The 19039-nt window shown below is 45.2% G+C and overlaps 1 protein-coding gene and 1 pseudogene across 1 annotated transcript; one reads left to right on the top strand and one right to left on the bottom strand.

Annotated features, from left to right (window-relative positions):
• Positions 1–3701: 3701 nt before the first annotated feature.
• Positions 3702–17280, bottom strand: LOC119354311 (annotated as a pseudogene).
• Positions 9076–10954, top strand: LOC119284006 (UDP-glucose:2-hydroxyflavanone C-glucosyltransferase-like). Its single transcript, XM_037563325.1, has one exon. It carries the CDS (start codon positions 9327–9329, stop codon positions 10752–10754), a length of 1428 nt encoding a protein of 475 aa, XP_037419222.1. The 5' UTR covers positions 9076–9326; the 3' UTR covers positions 10755–10954.
• Positions 17281–19039: the final 1759 nt, after the last annotated feature.

The following is a 19039-nucleotide window of genomic DNA, read 5'->3' as shown; positions in this document are numbered from 1 at the left end:
ACCCACCAGAGGAAAGAGGTGGACACGGAAATATGGACGCTTCTCGCCGCCGCATCCGCTGAAAAGGAGCTTCTAGGGACGTGTCTTGCACTGCCTTCTCATCTCCACCGACATAGTAGTATCTATCAACACAATTTTTTCAACAGAAGTCATGTGAGCAGAAGGAATGTAGTGAAGGTAGGGTAATTTACCTGGAATTTGTATGAAGGCCCTCGGCCTCCCGGCATCGATATTCATGCGCACCTGGTACGTTGACACTGCGGTCCCAAATAGAATCTACCCAGTGATGCGACGGATTGGATGAGGAGGAGGCGGACGGGAGGGAGATGTCTATGAGTGAAGCCTCAGACATGGGGAAACCGTCATGGCGGCGAGGAGACCTAGGGCGAACGCGGTCGCAGCGGTCATGAACTTGTGATTCGCGTGAAAGGAGAGAGATGCGGGGGACTGAAGCGGCTCTTCCTCATCGCACCCAAGGAAGCATTCAAAAGGCCCATGTTGGCCCAATTCACCACAGAATTGCAGTTTTGTTACGGGAGCAGCTGCCCGAGCCAACTTGCGGAAACTGCAGTGATCAGAGGTTGATCCAATGACCAAAAATGCTCACAAGTCCAGATCAAACGGCTGAAAATGTTGATGGTCTGATAGGGTCCTGGGAGCGCCTGAAAAGTGCTCGGTTATAATGTTTTTAAATATATATCTACAAAAAATCTTGGTCTACAAACTCAACTAGTAAGTTCATACTTAGAAAACCAGTAAATGTACGCCCTCTTAAATTCGTTTTTGCAATTCCTACTTCTCAAACATTGATATATAATGCTGATACGTTCAGTAGTGCAAATCAATTAGAATATACTCATGTAAAAAATAAATTTCAACACTTCTACTTGATTAAATATGTTAAAAAGTATTAGCATGATGAAAAAACTATCTTCTTCAAATATAAACTTAAAACATAATCCATAAATAAACTTCCATATTGAAAAACTAATTAAAATGTGTAAATATCGGCCTTACAAATTACAATGTCTACTATTAGAAGTTATGATGTTCAAATATATATATACATACAGATTTAGTATTATGCACATGTTTTGCAGCAACAAAATAATCTACAATTCACAAACTGGTTAATCCACCAGGGTTGAAATATTTAATCAACATGCTCCTGATTATAATTTTACCGATGCAACATCGACCCTCTAATAAGCTTTCTCTACTCAAGTTTCCAAACAAAAGTAGCATGCAACGCGAAAATGCTTATGTGAGCCCGAGCTCACAGGGTCTCGGAATCAGGACCATTTATATATCTTGCGATGTGTGCTGCAATCTGTATAGTATCAGGTATATGCTCCTGCCTGCTTTTCAGCGAAATAGGACCTGGCCCACTGCTCAGTTCACTCCATGAGTTAGCAACGTGACGGATCAGACGGAGGATGACGGATTGGACCGTTCCATCGTAGTACATTATGTTCCAACTGAGCCGTTGTGCTCATTTATGGCCCCAAGGTTGGCAGGTCCCAATCTTCTCCAACACTTCTCCTCGTCCATCCTCTTTATAGTTGGGGATCCAACACAGCCTCTTGCAATTTTCCTGCAATGAACAACAATTTGTTGCCTCAATATGGCGAGGAAGACGTGCATTCAGTGAGGAATCAGCACAGGCAACGTACCTGATTCAGACCATAGCACGCCTCTGAGCATTCTTTAGTCCCGGTCAAGGAAGATGCAGTCCCAGACCCTTCTGAATCTGCCATTAGGACTCTCACACCTTTGAATGGTTGTGAGCTACTCCATGTGGTTGGACGCAACCCCCATTTGTACACACTCGCCACCCTCCAACACCTGACAGAACAGTTGCCATCCGCATTTAGTTATGCCCCTAGTTTAGCAAGCAAACAGATAGGTACGTCTATGAGAGGCTGGCAGATATACTGCAAAATCAATTCAGCCTGTGGATATTTATTCAGTTGTCATACAGAATTTAAATGCATTTTTGCTCTTCACACCATCCTTATGCACGATGTACGTACACTCTCCTTCAGCGTGTGGTCATACATGATAATCAACAACCACTTCAGCAGCACTTTCAGAAAAATCTTCATAAAATTCAGAACATACACTGCTGACAGAAACAATACACATATTTTGTTATACCAAGTACTCGATTAGGCATAGTTCAAGCATATCACAGGTTCTTTCACAACTAAAAGGAGGACTTTATCATTTAGCATTGCCTAATTCTTAAGCTTCCAGTTTGTTAGTTCAGCCTTAGTTCTGCATTCTTGTGGCAATTGTTCCGGCGGTGGCCTTCAATGCCACAGTTCTTGCATCTCGCCGGCTTACGAGGCTATTTGGGTACATCCCCACTCCCCCCCCCCCGCGCGCGCGCTCTGGGCAGGTTGTGCGTTTGTGCCCAGAACAGATTACATAATTAACGTACAAAACAACATCTTAGCACTATGGTTGAACACATAACTTGATCGTTGCAAAAAGAGCACATATCCCGATAACCATGCCATCTAAATCACCTTTAGGATATGGCTGCACAGCAGCCCCATGTGTGCAAACTGCCCACACTGACAGACAAATTCATCACCTCCTTCGATAATTGTTACTTTGTATGAAGTTTTACACCACTTTTCTCTCCGTGCTGCATCTTTATGTATTGCAACACATTTTTTACCTTTATCGATCTCCTCCACCTGATATGCACCACACTCATACAATATATGTCCGAATTGCTCGAACATAGCCCCAGTGTATATTTTCCCAGCATGCCTCTCGGTAGCCAAATTTGCTCGCATTAGTGGCCTCCCCTGGAAAAAGTAAACAAAAGATTATCAGTACCTCATATCACTTATTCGTTTTGTTTGTAACTAAACTATACCAATTGTTATCATGTACACGGTGCTTACTATTGTTGTCCGCTTCTCCTCATAATTCTCTTCTGCTTCCCAGTCAAATATTAAGCTCATATACTTCCTGACAAAGATATGCATTGGGCTTCCAGAAGGCACATAGTTCTTCAGCATGTGGTTAGCACTTTCACTCCGTTGCGTACTACTCATCTTTGCACAGAAGACTCCCTTGAAGTATGGCTTCACACACTTGGGCCTTATCTCGTACAAATTTGTCATATAATCGTGGCTCTTCAGGTTGTATTTCTCTATGAGGTACTTCCAGCCTTCCTCAAACTCATCTATGGTTAACATGTGATTAACAACCTTGTGGTACTCTGGACGGAAATCACTATTTTTTGAGTACAACAGACCAAGTGACTCTTTTGCCTTCTTTCGCACATGCCACTTGCACCATCGGTGAGCTTGCCAGGCATCACATTCTTTATGGCAACCTCCATAGCCCTGTTTTGATCAGCACAAGTTTGAAGTTGATGTGTATTAGATTTTCAGGATTTACATCATTCCACTGCATCGAAATTGAGCTAATATCAATTCACTTTTTGATTACCTGTCAGGATTGTTTGTGGTGCATTGCCACCCATTATCCTAATAACTCAAATGTTTCAACTGTCTCACTTTGAACCAACCCTCCCGCAAGGATAATGCTCTGAAATTGATTGTTCACCCCCTCAAATAAACCAAAAGGCATGTCATAGAGGTTCGCCCGGTAGGTTGTATCAAATGTAACAACATCACCAAAGAAACTGTATTGCAGCCGGTTGTTGCCAGTAGCCCACATCAGAGTGCTGATTCTGCCCTCATTGTCAGCTTGAACTCGATATGTGAACTGCGGGTCCTTTGCACACAGCTCTGAAATACTTCCATTATTTTCCTCACATCATCCTCGGATTGACCACGGCTTATCTTTTTGCACAGATTCCCGCAAAGCTCTCTTCGTGAAAGGTACATTCTCCATCTTCCTAAATAAGCTACTGATAATGCTGTACACCTTGGCAAGATTGACATTATTTTGACTTAGCTACTTCACAAGGTTCCTACTGTACTGATCAATATGTTTGTATGATGACCAACACAGTGTCTGTCCATACGTGTGCGACAATGCATGGTTGTGCATATCCCGATGCTCAGCTATGTACCACCCATTATCCTTGGAGCACAACAGGGTCTTATGAGTGCCGGACATTGACAGCGACAAGACCGTGTATTTTCAACGATTGGCTTCCCCTGAGGACCGAAACAAACAAACAATGCATAGTTAGTACAAATCATCTATTGCAATTTCCATACATAAGTAATAATCAGATGTGGTAACAATGATTTATCTTACCACACATCCACACACTATCTCTTGCATGCACTTCGTCCGGTTCACATTCAGCCTGCTCTTTCCATATCTAATGCCAAATCCTTTCTCTCACGAATATAAATTTTAAAAGTCGTAGGCTTCACCAAGACTGTCGAAACTTGTTCCTATCTTTTGGAACTATGACAATGTCCCCTGGATCCTCTGCAAATTGCCGAACGGTCTTTTCGAACGCTGTCACCCTGTCTGCACAAGGAGCCCTGCCTGGAGCAGCAGCACCCACACACTCTCTGCTCCCATGTCAAAACAAGCACAAAATGAGAGGTTGGTTCAGTTTGCTGAAACTGAAATATATCTGACTGACATAGTAACCAGCTTACTGTCAGATTTCCATTCGAAGATAATTTGCATAGCAAGTTCGTATAAATGAATTGGATGCACATACCAACTACAGTATATGACGTAGGAAAACAATATTTAGATTCTGTACTGAAACTATTAGATTATCCTAGTGTCCACATATATTCTATCAGCTTATTGTACTACTGGAAGTGCAATTCATCATGCATTTCAACAGCGATCGTTCGTACCTTTGTGTCCAGCCTGGGGTTTTTGGGTCCAATTGTTCTATCAATTGCTCTGAACACTGAGCCTTGCTTGCACTTCTTGCCTCTGCAGCGGCGTCTTCAGGGCAGTTCTGGCCGTCCGCACTTGAAGCTGTCTGGGCTGGCAGCTCAACCTCTGTCGGCGCGCTCACCGGGAACCGCATCGGCTCCATATTGCTGTTATTTTCGTTCACCTCCTCTAGCAGTGTTCTAGATAATCCACACAAATTTTCGGTAAGGCAAAAGTGCAGTCAGTCAGAATAAACCGAATCCAGCGAAATCAGCAAGGGGGTAGCCATCCAGATTCTGACCTGTTTATAGGTTGCATCAGGAACTCCATGCCCGCCGGTGAACTTCCGAGCTTCCTGGATAGCGCAGCCACCGTCGGCCAGTAGATTTCGCCGCCGTCCCGCCGCCTGGGAAGAATACCTAACCCGACTTATCTGCCCAAGCACCAAGCGGCCAACCTAAACGCATTTACTGCGTACTCTGACGGCGCTACCGGAACCCGGTGATCTGGGCCACGGATCAGGACTCTGGCGACATCTCGAGCCACGGCTCGGGGCTCTCTCCGCCGACGACGTCGAAACTTCCGTTCACCAGGTCCCATATGTCAGGCCAGTATATGGGCATATATCAATTTTTTTCCCCACTCCGCGTGAGCCCGCCGACTGACACCTCCTTTCAATGCATCAAATCTTACAGCAATTCTGGACGAGTGTGATTCTGAGCTCCTGTGAGCTCGTGATCAATTGCTTCGCGTCCCATGCAACGCCTTCTCCTGCTAGTGATACTTACATTTGCTAGTGTACAAATAGCTCGAGGAGGGTAGAGAAGTGACCACTGGGCTAACGATCAGTGTGGTCCTCAATTGAGCAAATGTCTGGTCTAAAATTTCCCATGTAGTAGGTCCTTTTGAAGACCAGGCTTCATGGAGGCTTTAATTTCAAATTTTCAAAATTCATACAGTACTTTTTAGTTTCAAAATTTTATAAAATAATACACATGTTTATAAGGATGTAATGTGTTTTTTTAGGATGTCTTAAAACTGAAAAGTTTGAAGTTTGAAGTTTTCAAATTAAGACCTCCATTTGGCATTTTCTATTTCTATCATTCTTGAATACATCGGGCCGGTTCATATGGTGCCTCCATTTCTTAGCTACTACTAGCACATATGACCGTGCGTTGCAACCGGAGAGATATTTTTTTACGAGAAGCAACGGGAGAGAAATGATGTGTCCTCCGAAAATAGACTCTGCAGCGGTGGCCGATAGAGCGAGGAGCTGCGGTCTTCTCCCATGCCATGTTTGGCCCATGAGATCTTCATAGTGGTGGGGCTGTCGATGTCTCGTACGATGGCGTAACCAGATATCAAAGACCCGACGACATGCTACTAGCTAGTCGAACACAGAAGTCCTAATAACCAACGACCAGCTAGAATACTTAAGAAAATAATGCAAAAACAAGTATTGGAAATCTCAAATAATTGTGGAAACACAATGATTTTTTGAAAAAACAGAAACATTTTTTGTATTGAACAAATTTTGGAATGACAAAAAGGAATTAAAGTTCATAACATTATTTAAAATGGGAGCTATTTTGGAATTTGGAAAATTTATCAAAAAATTGAACAAAATTTGAGCTGCTGAGGTTGAAAATTTTGAATTAATGAAAAATGAAAAAAGAAATTATACTTGGAAGGGAAAACAGTAAAAGGAATATGTTTTGCGAGAAACAGTAAAAGGAATTGGAAAGAAAGAGAGAAAGGGACAAAAAAACAGAACACGGGAAACGGCCTGACCCAGTATTGGGTGACTTGTGCGAAGCTTTGACTATTTGACGCATCGTGTAGGCAAGAATGGGTTTCTCCCGGCTGCATGAGCAAGAAAATAAGTGGGCTGGCTTCGATGGGCCTTCGCGCCTGGCCTAGGTACGAGATTATGAATAAATCGTTTTTTTTCTAATAGACGAACGCACAAAAATTTAGTACTACCTCGGAGAGAAAAAATCGTCGCCGAACGAAGGTGAATGGATGAAAAATTCACAAAAACACACATTACTTTATTACTCCTTCCGTCCCATAATATAAATAAGAACATTTTTTACATTAGTGTAGTGTTAAAAACATTTTTATATTATGGGATAGAGGAAGTAGTAGGTATAGTCGAAATGGAACGGAGGCTCGACGGCAAAGCCAAAGCGTTGGACAGCGATTGTGCGCAGCCATACTGAGATCTGAGGACCAGACGAGCAGGGCATGGCAGAGACTTGGACATCTCCCGCTCCAGTGACCACGTACCCTCTCCCGTGGTGACCGCCCTGCCCCTGCAGCAGCCCAGGCCGACCCATTCGCTACCTTCTCTCGAGTTCGAATCACGCGGCGCTTCGACCTCCTCTACTTTAATCTTTTCTATCTTTCCCAATTCTGCGTTCCAACCGGAATTAAGAACACGTAATGCACAGAGTTTAACCTTTCCTGGGAAGATGAGCTCGGCGTAATATGATGGAAATGCAGTACCCGTGGAACCCTTGCTGTACAAGAAGACAAGCTTTTTACCCCGTAAAAAAAAGAAGGCAAGCTTTCAGTTCCAAGAATCGAGGCAAAGCAACTGTTGAGTGCTAACTTTTAGAAAAATGTTTCGGTGCTCACGTGAAGCTTAGGCTAGTCATACTGAGAAGTTACATACACTAGTGTCATGCATATAACACTAGTCTAAAAGCATTGTTCATAATACAGCCAGCTGATGGCTATAAGGAACCGCCATATCATCTATAGCCATTATTCATATGCATTCATACAATAGTGTGGGCTATAAGGTTGGGGAGGCGGACGAATGGCTCTCGGCAACGCCGCACCCTGATATATGTGTCATTGAGTTCCTGCGATGGCATGGCTGCATTAAAGGCACAATGAATTTGCTAATTATATATCAAATACTTGATGATACACTGTGACTCCTTTCCTCTGTATGTAGAGTCAATATTCTCAATAAATACCACCTATGTTTGCATGAAAAAAATGCGGGTGCCAGTTATAAATGTAGCAATTAATATCACATTGTTGTTGGATGGAGATGATAATTAATATTAGATAATTTTCCTTTATAAGTAAAACCCGTTAAGTGAGAAGCTGATGCTTACACAAACACAAGTTAAGCTCCTTTGAGCAGATTTGTCTTCCAGATAAACCAAACACGGCAAGTTCTAAACCCTGTTATCTATTAAGGCATGTCGATCCAAGTATTGTTCTTCTTTTAGATGACTCTGATCTTTTATGGGGCGTATAGGGCATCCAGTGTCAGTTCATTAGTGATAGAACATTAGAACTATGTAGTATTAAACTGCTAATGGATGATTGTGGCCGGAGTTTAGTGTGCTGAGGAAGAAATGTTACCGGTTTACCGCGTGAGTAGTAAATGGAGTGTACAACCGGAAGTTTGCAGTTAGAGAACATGCATGTAATAGATGCATGGTGGAACCAGAGTTAGAGCACGTACATGTGATAGATGCATAGTTCCAACAGCATGATGTCACCAGAGTTAGAGCATGTACATTAAATTCTCAGCTTTCTTAAAACAGGATAATACTTGAGATTATTATAGAATAGGTTTTTAGAATTATTCTCATAACGTACTTAGTTTCTCAATCAACAGAAAAAAACAAATACTATAAAATATCTTAGAAACCCTCTCAAATCTAATTAGATAACTTCGCATGAATTAGTATCGTAAAAATCACGCTTCGTAAAAATGTGTGATTTCGTGAAATGGCTTGAGTTGCATCAATTTGAACTAGTTTTTATGCTTGAATTTGAACTATCATTGCATCGTATGGAAACTGTTTGTGTTATGCGCTCGCTAGATTTTGCAACGCCTATGCTGTAGCGACGCGCTAAAATTTTCAGCGCCTGAGAGCATCTCCAACAGACACACGGTAGCGGGACAAGCTAAAAAAGTTTTGCAGTGCTGAAATAGTGTTTTTGCGCGCGGAAGGTTTACCAGACGCATAAAAACACGACGTCCAATTCGGCGGCCCCACATACTGCAGGCCACGCGCACAAATCGGCGCCTCAAATTTGCAGCCTCATAGTCTGGGTGCGCTAAATTTACAACCCTATTTTTGTGCGTGCTCTATTTTACAGCTTGTGCTCAAGCGTTGTTTTTGTCACGCGCGCTATATAGGCACCTCTGTTGGAGGGGGAAGGATCCTCTGACGTACGGTGCCCTGTCGTTGGGCCACTGACATGTGAGCCCGGATCCACATGTTAGTGAGCCAACGGCAGTCAAAGGAGCTGCGTCCCTGTTGAAGATGCTCTGGAAAAGAAACCAAGCCCCTTGGCGCTGTAAAAGATTTTTATCGCGTACGTTGAAGATGCTCTTAGCAATATAGTACTCCGGCTAGCAGATCAGAACTGATAATTGCTTTGGCCGACCCGACACCAAACACCCGCCAGGCCTCTCAGCTCTCACAGTCGCAAAACAAGCTAACGCATCAATGGCTCTCGCGGCGACGCCGAGCTCCGGCGACCAGGGCAGAGGCGCACTGCATCTCGTCTTCATCCCGAGCGCCGGCATGGGCCACCTGCTCCCCTTCTCCCGCTTCATCGGCTCCCTCGCGAGCCAAGGCAACGTCGACATCTCCGTCGTGACCGCGCTGCCGACGGTCTCGGAGGCCGAGTCGGGGCACTTCGCCGCCCTCTTCGCCGCCTTCCCCGCCATCCGGCGCATCGACTTCAACCTCCTGCCGCTCGACGACGCCACCCTCGCCGGCACGGACCCCTTCGTCCTGAGGTGGGAGTCCCTGCGCCGCTCCGCCCACCTCCTCGGCCCGCTCATCGCCGGCGCCACGCCACGCGCGTCGGCCCTCGTCACCGACGTCACTCTGGCTTCCCAGGTCATCCCCATAGCCAAGAAGGAGCTGCACCTCCCGTGCCACATCCTCTTCATCTCCTGCGCGACCATGCTGTCCTTCCTCGCCTACTTCCCCACCTACCTCGACGGCGCCAACGCAGACCACCTCGCCGGCGACGTCGACATCCCCGGCATTGGACGCATCCCGGTCGATTACCCCCCGAACGTGCTGCGCAACCCCGACAGCCTCTTCACCAAGCAGTTCATCGCCAACGGCCGCGAGATCGCCGAAGTAGACGGCATTCTCGTCAACACCTTCGACGCCCTGGAGCCAGAGGCACTCGCCGCCCTGCGGGACGGCAAGGTCGTCCCCGGGTTCCCTCCGGTCTACGCGGTCGGCCCGCTCAAGTCGTCGGCCACGGACAAGGAGGCGGCACACGGCGGCGCCTCTTCACCCATTGCCTGGCTCGGAGAGCAGCCGGCGCGGTCGGTGGTGTACGTGGCCTTCGGCAACCGCAACGCGGCGGCGCTGGACCAGATCCGCGAGATCGGGGCCGGGCTGGAGGCGAGCGGCAGCCGGTTTCTGTGGGTGGTGAAGACGACGGTGGTGGACCGCGACGACACAGCGGAGCTCAAGGACGTGCTGGGCGACGGGTACCTGGAGCGCGTGCAGGGGCGCGGGCTGGTGACCAAGGAGTGGGTGGACCAGGAGGCGGTCCTGCGGCACCCGGCCGTGGGGCTGTACCTGAGCCACTGCGGGTGGAACTCGGTGACGGAGTCGGCGGCGTACGGCGTGCCGATGCTGGCGTGGCCGACGCTGGGCGACCAGCGGCTGATCGCCAAGGTGATAAAGAGCGGCGGGTTCGGGCTGTGGGTGGAGCACTGGAGCTGGGACGGCGGGGAGGGCTCGCTGGTCCGCGGCGCGGAGATTGCGGAGAAGGTGAAGGAGGTGATGGGCGACGAGGCGGTCTCGGCGAGGGCCAGGGAGATCAGCCTGGAGGCGACCAAGGCCGTCGCCGAGGGCGGCTCCAGCCACCGGAGCATGCAGGAGTTCCTTGCCACGCTCAGCTGACTGCTCTGCTCTGTTACCGGCCGGGAGCTGCTGGTTACTGAACCTCCTGCCCTGTCGCATTTTGTATCGTCCTTCCGAGTGGATCGATCACGATGCATGCCATAATCGTTGATCGATCGAGAATAAATAGGAGAACCAGGAGGAAATGAGTGCACAAGTGGCACCCTGCTGCCTCATGGTTCCCTTGTTTTTTTCCGAACGAAAACCTTTCATGGTCTTTGCTGGCACGCCGTTTATTGCTAGTACTATATACGTACAGTATACAATAGGTGACGGGAGCGACTAACAGTCAGTCGACTGAATTTACAATTTAGATTAGTCAATTTTTCTTAGGCCAGAGAAAAAACATTTTTTTTTGAAATAGACGCAGGAGAGCTGCGTATTTCATTGATTAGAAGGGGAGGCGAAAGAGCGCCGAGTACAGGGTGCAGGCTAACGCATTAGCTTGCGGAACAAGAAATTCAGAGAAAGCAAAAGAGAAAAAAATGAGCTACTCTCGCAGAATTAGGTGCCGGCGTCCTGCCAGCGCCCAGTCGCTTGCCTCCGATAGCAGGAGGTGCAAGACTTGCCGCGGCGAGCGTTCCGTGGCACCGCCAAAAATGCGCATGTTGCGCTCCTTCCAAATCCACCAAAAAATCAGAAGGATAACCGACTTCGCCAGCTTCCGAGTGGAAGGCGCGCGACTCATGCAGCTTATCCAGTCGATCCATGGCGTATCCAGCGTCCATGCAGCCGGGCTTAGCTCCGGGACAGCGAAACGGTGCGCCACCATTTCCCATAGCTGTCGTGCCCAAGGGCATTCCTTCATGAGATGCACCAATGTCTCAAGGCTCCGCATACATAGCGGGCAAAAATAGGAATTGGGCCATTGCTGGGCAAGTAGGCGGTCGGCTGTGAGGATCCGCCGTTGGGCGAGCAACCATGCAAAGGTACGGAGTTTGGGCGGAGCCCAGGCCTTCCAGATCTCCTGCCACAATGGGAAAGTAGTGGATCCGATGAAGAATAGCCTATACGCGGAGGCCGTCGTGTAGACACCATTTTCCGTTAGCCTCCAGCGGAAAGAATCCGTGGTGCCGGGGGAGAGCGGCTGCCGGGAATTGACACACGCCCATAGCCTGACAAAGGAAGGCAGCATGTCGGTGGTCACCCGACCACGCAGGTCTTGGATCCAACTGCTCCCTAACAGTGCCTGACGCACGGAGCACGCCTTGCGTCTTGAGGCCTTGAATAGGTCAGGGGCGATCACGAGCGGCGCGCCCTCGGGCAGCCAGCTATCATACCAGAAACTGGCCCGGTTGCCATCCCCAACGGTGACCGCACATGCTGCTGTTGGGGAACGTAGTAATTTCAAAAAAATTCCTACGCACACACAAGATCATGATGATACATAGCAACGAGAGGGGGAGAGTATGATCTACGTACCCTTGTAGATCGAAAACGGAAGCGTTTGGTTGATGTAGTCGTACGTCTCCACGGCCCGACCGATCAAGCACCGAAACTACGGCACCTCCGAGTTCTAGCACACGTTCAGCTCAATGACGATCCCCGGACTCCGATCCAGCAAAGTGTCGGGGAAGAGTTCTGTCAGCACGACGGCGTGGTGACGATCTTGATGTACTACCGTCGCAGGGCTTCGCCTAAGCACCGCTACAATATTATCGAGGACTATGGTGGAAGGGGGCACCGCACACGACTAAGAATATGATCACGTGGATCAACTTGTGTGTCTATGGGGTGCCCCCTGCCCCCGTATATAAAGGAGCAAGGGAGGAGGAGGCCGGCCCTAGGAGGGGGCGCGCCAAGTGTGGAGTCCTACTAGGACTTCCTAGTCCTAGTAGGATTCCACCTCCCATATGGAATAGGAAAAGAGGAAGGGGAAAGGAGAAGGAAGGAAGGGGGCGCCCCCCTTCCCTAGTCCAATTCGGACCAGACCAAGGGGAGGGGTGCGGCCACCCTTGAGGCCCTTTTTCTTCTTTCTCGTATGGCCCAATAAGGCCCAATACGTATTCCCGTAACTCTCCGGTACTCCGAAAAATACCCGAATCACTCGGAACCTTTCCGATGTCCGAATATAGTCGTCCAATATATCGATCTTTACGTCTCGACCATTTCGAGACTCCTCGTCATGTCCCCGATCTCATCCGGGACTCCGAACTCCTTCGGTACATCAAAACTCATAAACTCATAATATAACTGTCATCGAAACCTTAAGCGTGCGGACCCTACGGGTTCGAGAACAATGTAGACATGACCGAGACACGTCTCTAGTCAATAACCAATAGCGGAACCTAGATGCTCATATTGGCTCCTACATATTCTACGAAGATCTTTATCGGTCAGACCGTATAACAACATACGTTGTTCCCTTTGTCATCGGTATGTTACTTGCCCGAGATTCGATCGTCGGTATCTCAATACCTAGTTCAATCTCGTTACCAGCAAGTCTCTTTACTCGTTTTGTAATACATCATCTCGCAACTAACTCATTAGTTGCAATGCTTGCAAGGCTTTATGTGATGTGCATTACCGAGAGGGCCCAGAGATACCTCTCCGACAAATGGAGTGACAAATCCTAAGCTTGAAATACGCCAACCCAACATGTACCTTTGGAGACACCTGTAGAGCTCCTTTATAATCACCCAGTTACGTTGTGACGTTTAGTAGCACATAAAGTGTTCCTCCGGCAAACAGGAGTTGCATAATCTCATAGTCATAGGAACATGTATAAGTCATGAAGAAAGCAATAGCAACATACTAAACGATCGGGTGCTAAGCTAATGGAATGGGTCATGTCAATCACATCATTCTTCTAATGATGTGATCCCGTTAATCAAATAACAACTCTTTTGTTCATGGTTAGGAAACATAACCATCTTCGATTAACGAGCTAGTCAAGTAGAGGCATACTAGTGACACTCTGTTTGTCTATGTATTCACACATGTATTATGTTTCCGGTTAATACAATTCTAGCATGAATAATAGACATTTATCATGATATAAGGAAATAAATAATAACTTTATTATTGCTTCTAGGGCATATTTCCTTCAGTCTCCCACTTGCACTAGAGTCAGTAATCTAGTTCACATCACCATGTGATTCAACACTAAGAGTTCACATCACCATGTGATTAACACCCATAGTTCACATCGTCATGTGACCTATACCCAAAGGGTTTACTAGAGTCAATAATCTAGTTCACATTATTTATGTGATTAACACCCAAAGAGTACTAAGGTGTGATCATGTTTTGCTGGTGAGATAATTTTAATCAACGGGTCTGTCACATACAGATCCGTAAGTATTTTGCGAATTCTATGTCTACAATGCTCTGCACGGAGCTACTCTAGCTAATTGCTCCCACTTTCAATATGTATCTAGATCGAGACTTAGAGTCATCCAGATCTGTGTCAAAACTTGCATCCACGTAACTTTTTACGACGAACCTTTTGTCACCTCCATAATCGAGAAATATTTCCTTATTCCACTAAGGATAATTTTGACCAATGTCCAGTGATCTACTCTTAGATCATTATTGTACTCCCTTGCTTAACAGAGTGTAGGGTATACAATAGATCTGGTACACATCATGGCATACTTTATAGAACCTATGACTAAGGCATAGGGAATGACTTTCATTCTCTTTCTATCTTCTGTCGTGGTCGGGCTTTGAGTCTTACTCAATTTCATACCTTGTAACACAGCCAAGAACTCTTTCTTTGACTGTGCCATTTTTGAACTACTTCAAAATATTGTCAAGGTATGTACTCATTGAAAAAACTTATCAAGCGTCTTGATCTATCTCTATAGATTTTGATGCTTAATATGTAATCAGCTTCACCGAGGTCTTTCTTTGAAAAACTTCTTTAAGAACACTCCTTTATGCTTTGCAGATTAATTCTACATTATTTCCGATCAACAATATGTCATTCACATATACTTATCAGAAATGCTGTAGTGCTCCCACTCACTTTCTTGTAAATACAGGCTTCATCGCAAGTCTGTATAAAACTATATGCTTTGATCAACTTATCAAAGCGTATATTCCAACTCCGAGATGCTTGCACCAGTCCATAAATGGATCGCTGGAGCTTGCATATTTTGTTAGCACCTTTAGGATTGACAAAACCTTCTGGTTGTATCATATACAACTCTTCTTTAATAAATCTATTAAGGAATGCAGTTTTGTTTATCCATTTGCCAGATTTCATAAAATGCGGCAATTGCTAACATGATTCGGACAGACTTAAGCATAGATACGAGTGAGAAACTCTCATCGTAGTCAACACCTTGAACTTGTCGAAAACCTTTTGCGACAATTCTAGCTTTGTAGATAGTAACACTACTATCAGCGTCCGTCTTCCTCTTGAAGATCCATTTATTCTCAATTGCTTGCCGATCAGTGGGCAAGTCAACCAAAGTCCATACTTTGTTCTCATACATGGATCCCATCTCAGATTTCATGGCTTCAAGCCATTTTGCGGAATCTCGGCTCACCATCGCTTCTTCATAGTTCGTAGGTTCATCATGGTCAAGTAGCATGACCTCCAGAACAGGATTGCCGTACCACTCTGGTGCGAATCTCACTCTGGTTTACCTACGAGATTCGGTAGTAACTTGATCTGAAGTTACATGATCATCATCATTAGCTTCCTCACTAATTGGTGTAGTAGTCACAGGAACATATTTCTGTGATGAACTACTTTCCAATAAGGGAGAAGGTACAATTACCTTATCAAGTTCTACTTTCCTCCCACTCACTTCTTTCGAGAGAACCTCCTTCTCTAGAAAGGATCCATTCTTAGCAACGAATGTCTTGCCTTCGGATCTGTGATAGAAGGTGTACCCAATAGTAACTTTTTGGGTATCCTATGAAGACACACTTTTCCGATTTGGGTTTGAGCTTATCAGGATGAAACTTTTTCACATAAGCATTGCAACCCCAAACTTTAAGAAACGACAATTTTGGTTTCTTGCCAAACCACAATTCATACGGTGTCGTCTCAACAGATTTAGATGGTGCCCTTTTAACGTGAATGCAGCTGTCTCTAATGCATAACCCCAAAACGATAGTGGTAGATCGGTAAGAGACATCATAGATTGCACTATATCCAATAAAGTACGGTTATGACGTTCGGACACACCATTATGCTGAGGTGTTCCATGTGGCATGAGTTTGTGAAACTATTCCACATTGTTTTAATTGAAGACCAAACTCGTAACTCAAATATTTGTCTGCGCGATCAGATCGTAGAAACTTTATTTTCTTGTCACGATGATTTTCTACTTCACTCTGAAATTCTTTGAACTTTTCAAATGTTTCAGACTTATGTCTCATCAAGTAGATATACCCATATCTGCTCAAATCATCTGTGAAGTTCAGAAAATAACGATACTTGCCGTGAGCTTTAACACTCATCGGACCGCATACATCAGTATGTATTATTTCCAATAAGTCAGTTGCTCGCTTCGGAGAACGGAGTCTTAGTCATCTTGCCCATGAGGCATGGTTCGCAAGCATCAAGTGATTCATAATCAAGTGATTCCAAAATCCCATCAGCATGGAGTTTCTTCATGCGCTTTACACCAATATGACCTAAACGGTAGTGCTACAAATAAGTTGCACTATCATTATTAACTTTGCATCTTTTGGCTTCAATATTATGAATATGTGTATCACTACAATCGAGATCCAACAAACCATTTTCGTTGGTGTGTATGACCATAGCAGGTTTTATTCATGTAAACAAAACAACAATTATTCTCTAACTTAAATGAATAACCGTATTGCAATAAACATGATCAAATCATATTCATGCTCAACGCAAACACCAAATAACACTTATTTATGTTCAACACTAATCTCGAAAGTATAGGGAGTCTGCGATGATGATCATATCAATCTTGGAACCACTTCCAACACACATCATCACTTCACCCTTAACCAGTCTCTGTTTATTCTGCAACTCCCATTTGAGTTACTAATCTTAGCAACTGAACTAGTATCAAATACTGAGGGGTTGCTATAAACACTAGTAAAGTACACATCAATAACATGTATATCAAATATACTTATGTTCACTTTGCCATCCTTCTTATCTGCCAACCACTTGGGGTAGTTCCGCTTCCAGTGACCAGTCCCTTTGCAGTAGAAACACTTAGTCTCAGGCTTAGGACCAGACTTGGGCTTCTTCACTTGAGCAGCAACTTGCTTGCTGTTCTTCTTGAAGTTCCCCTTCTTCCCTCTACCCTTTTCTTGAAACTAGTGGTCTTGTCTACCATCAACACTTGATGTTTTTCTCGATTTCTACCTTCGTCAATTTCCGCATTACGAAGAGCTTGGGAATCGTTTCCCTTATCCCTTGCATATCATGGTTCATCGCGAAGTTCTACTAACTTGGTGATGGTGACTAGAGAATTCTGTCAATCACTATCTTATCTGGAAGATTAACTCCCACTTGATTCAAGCGATTGTAGTACTTAGACAATCTGAGCACATGCTCACTAGTTGAGTGATTCTCCTCCATCTTTTAGCTATAGAACTTGTTGGAGACTTCATATCTCTCAACTCGGGTATTTGCTTCAAATATTAACTTCAACTCCCTGAACATCTCATATGCTCCATGACGTTCAAAACGTCTTTGAAGTCCCGATTCTAAGCCATTAAGCATGGTGCACTAAACTATCAAGTAGTCATCATATTGAGCTAGCCAAACGTTCATAACGTCTGCATCTGCTCCTGCAATAGGTCCGTCACCTAGCGGTGCATCAAGGACATAATTCTTCTATGCAGCAATGAGGATAAACCTCAGATCACGGATCCAATCCGCATCATTGCTACTAACATCTTTCAACACAATTTTCTCTAGGAACATATCAAAATAAACACAGGGAAGCAACAACGCGAGCTATTGATCTACAACATAATTTGCAAAATACTACCAGGACTAAGTTCATGATAAATTTAAGTTCAATTAATCATATTACTTAAGAACTCCCACTTAGATAGACATCCCTCTAATCCTCTAAGTGATTACGTGATCCAAATCAACTAAACCATGTCCGATCATCACGTGAGATGGGGTAGTTTCATTGGTGAACATCGCTATGTTGATCATATCTGCTATATGATTCACGCTCGACCTTTCGGTCTCCGTGTTCCGAGGCCATATCTGTATATGCTTGGCTCGTCAAGTATAACCTGAGTATTCTGCGTGTGCAACTGTTTTGCACCCGTTGTATTTGAACGTAGAGCCTATCACACCCGATCATCACGTGGTCTCTCAGCACGAAGAACTTTCGCAATGGTGCATACTCAGGGAGAACACTTCTTGATAATTAGTGAGAGATCATCTTATAATGCTACCGTCAATCAAAGAAAGATAAGATGCATAAAAGATAAACATCACATGCAATCAATATAAGTGATATGATATGGCCACCATCATCTTGTGCTTGTGATCTCCATCTTCGAAGCACCGTCATGATCACCATCATCACCGGCGCGACACCTTCATCTCCATTGTAGCATCGTTGTCGTCTTGCCAATCTTATGCTTCCACGACTATCGCTACTGCTTAGTGATAAAGTAAAGCATTACAGCGCGATTGCATTACATACAATAAAGCGACAACCATATGGCTCCTGCCAATTGCCGATAACTCGGTTACAAAACATGATCATCTCATACAATAAAATTTAGCATCATGTCTTGACCATATCACATCACAACATGCCCTGCAAAAACAAGTTAGACGTCCTCTACTTTGTTGTTGCAAGTTTTACGTGGCTGCTACGGGCTTAAGCAAGAACTAATCTTACCTACGCATCAAAACCACAACGATAGTTTGTCAAGTTGGTGTTGTTTTAACCTTCGCAAGGACCGGGCGTAGCCACACTCGGTTCAACTAAAGTTGGAGAAACTGTCACCCGCTAGCCACCTATGTACAAAGCACGTCGGGAGAACCGGTCTCGCGTAAGCGTACGCGTAATGTCGGTCCGGGCCGCTTCGTCCAACAATACCGCCGAGCCAAAGAATGACATGCTGGTAAGCAGTATGACTTATATCGCCCACAACTCACTTGTGTTCTACTCGTGCATATAACATCAACACATAAAAACCTAGGCTCGGATGCCACTGTTGGGGAACGTAGTAATTTTAAAAAATTTCCTAAGCACACACAAGATCATGGTGATGCATAGCAACGAGAGGGGGAGAGTGTGATCTACGTACCCTTGTAGATCGACAATGGAAGCGTTTGGTTGATGTAGTCGTACGTCTCCACG

Source organism: Triticum dicoccoides, chromosome 1A, assembly GCF_002162155.2.
Source record: "Triticum dicoccoides isolate Atlit2015 ecotype Zavitan chromosome 1A, WEW_v2.0, whole genome shotgun sequence".
Lineage (NCBI taxonomy): Eukaryota > Viridiplantae > Streptophyta > Magnoliopsida > Poales > Poaceae > Triticum > Triticum dicoccoides.
Note: the sequence above shows the minus strand (reverse complement) of the source record. Positions and strands in the feature narration are given on the sequence as shown.

Bases quoted from the DNA above. Each gene is read 5' to 3' on its own strand.
- LOC119284006 (XM_037563325.1), top strand. From the start codon at position 9,327: ATGGCTCTCGCGGCGACGCCGAGCTCCGGCGACCAGGGCAGAGGCGCA.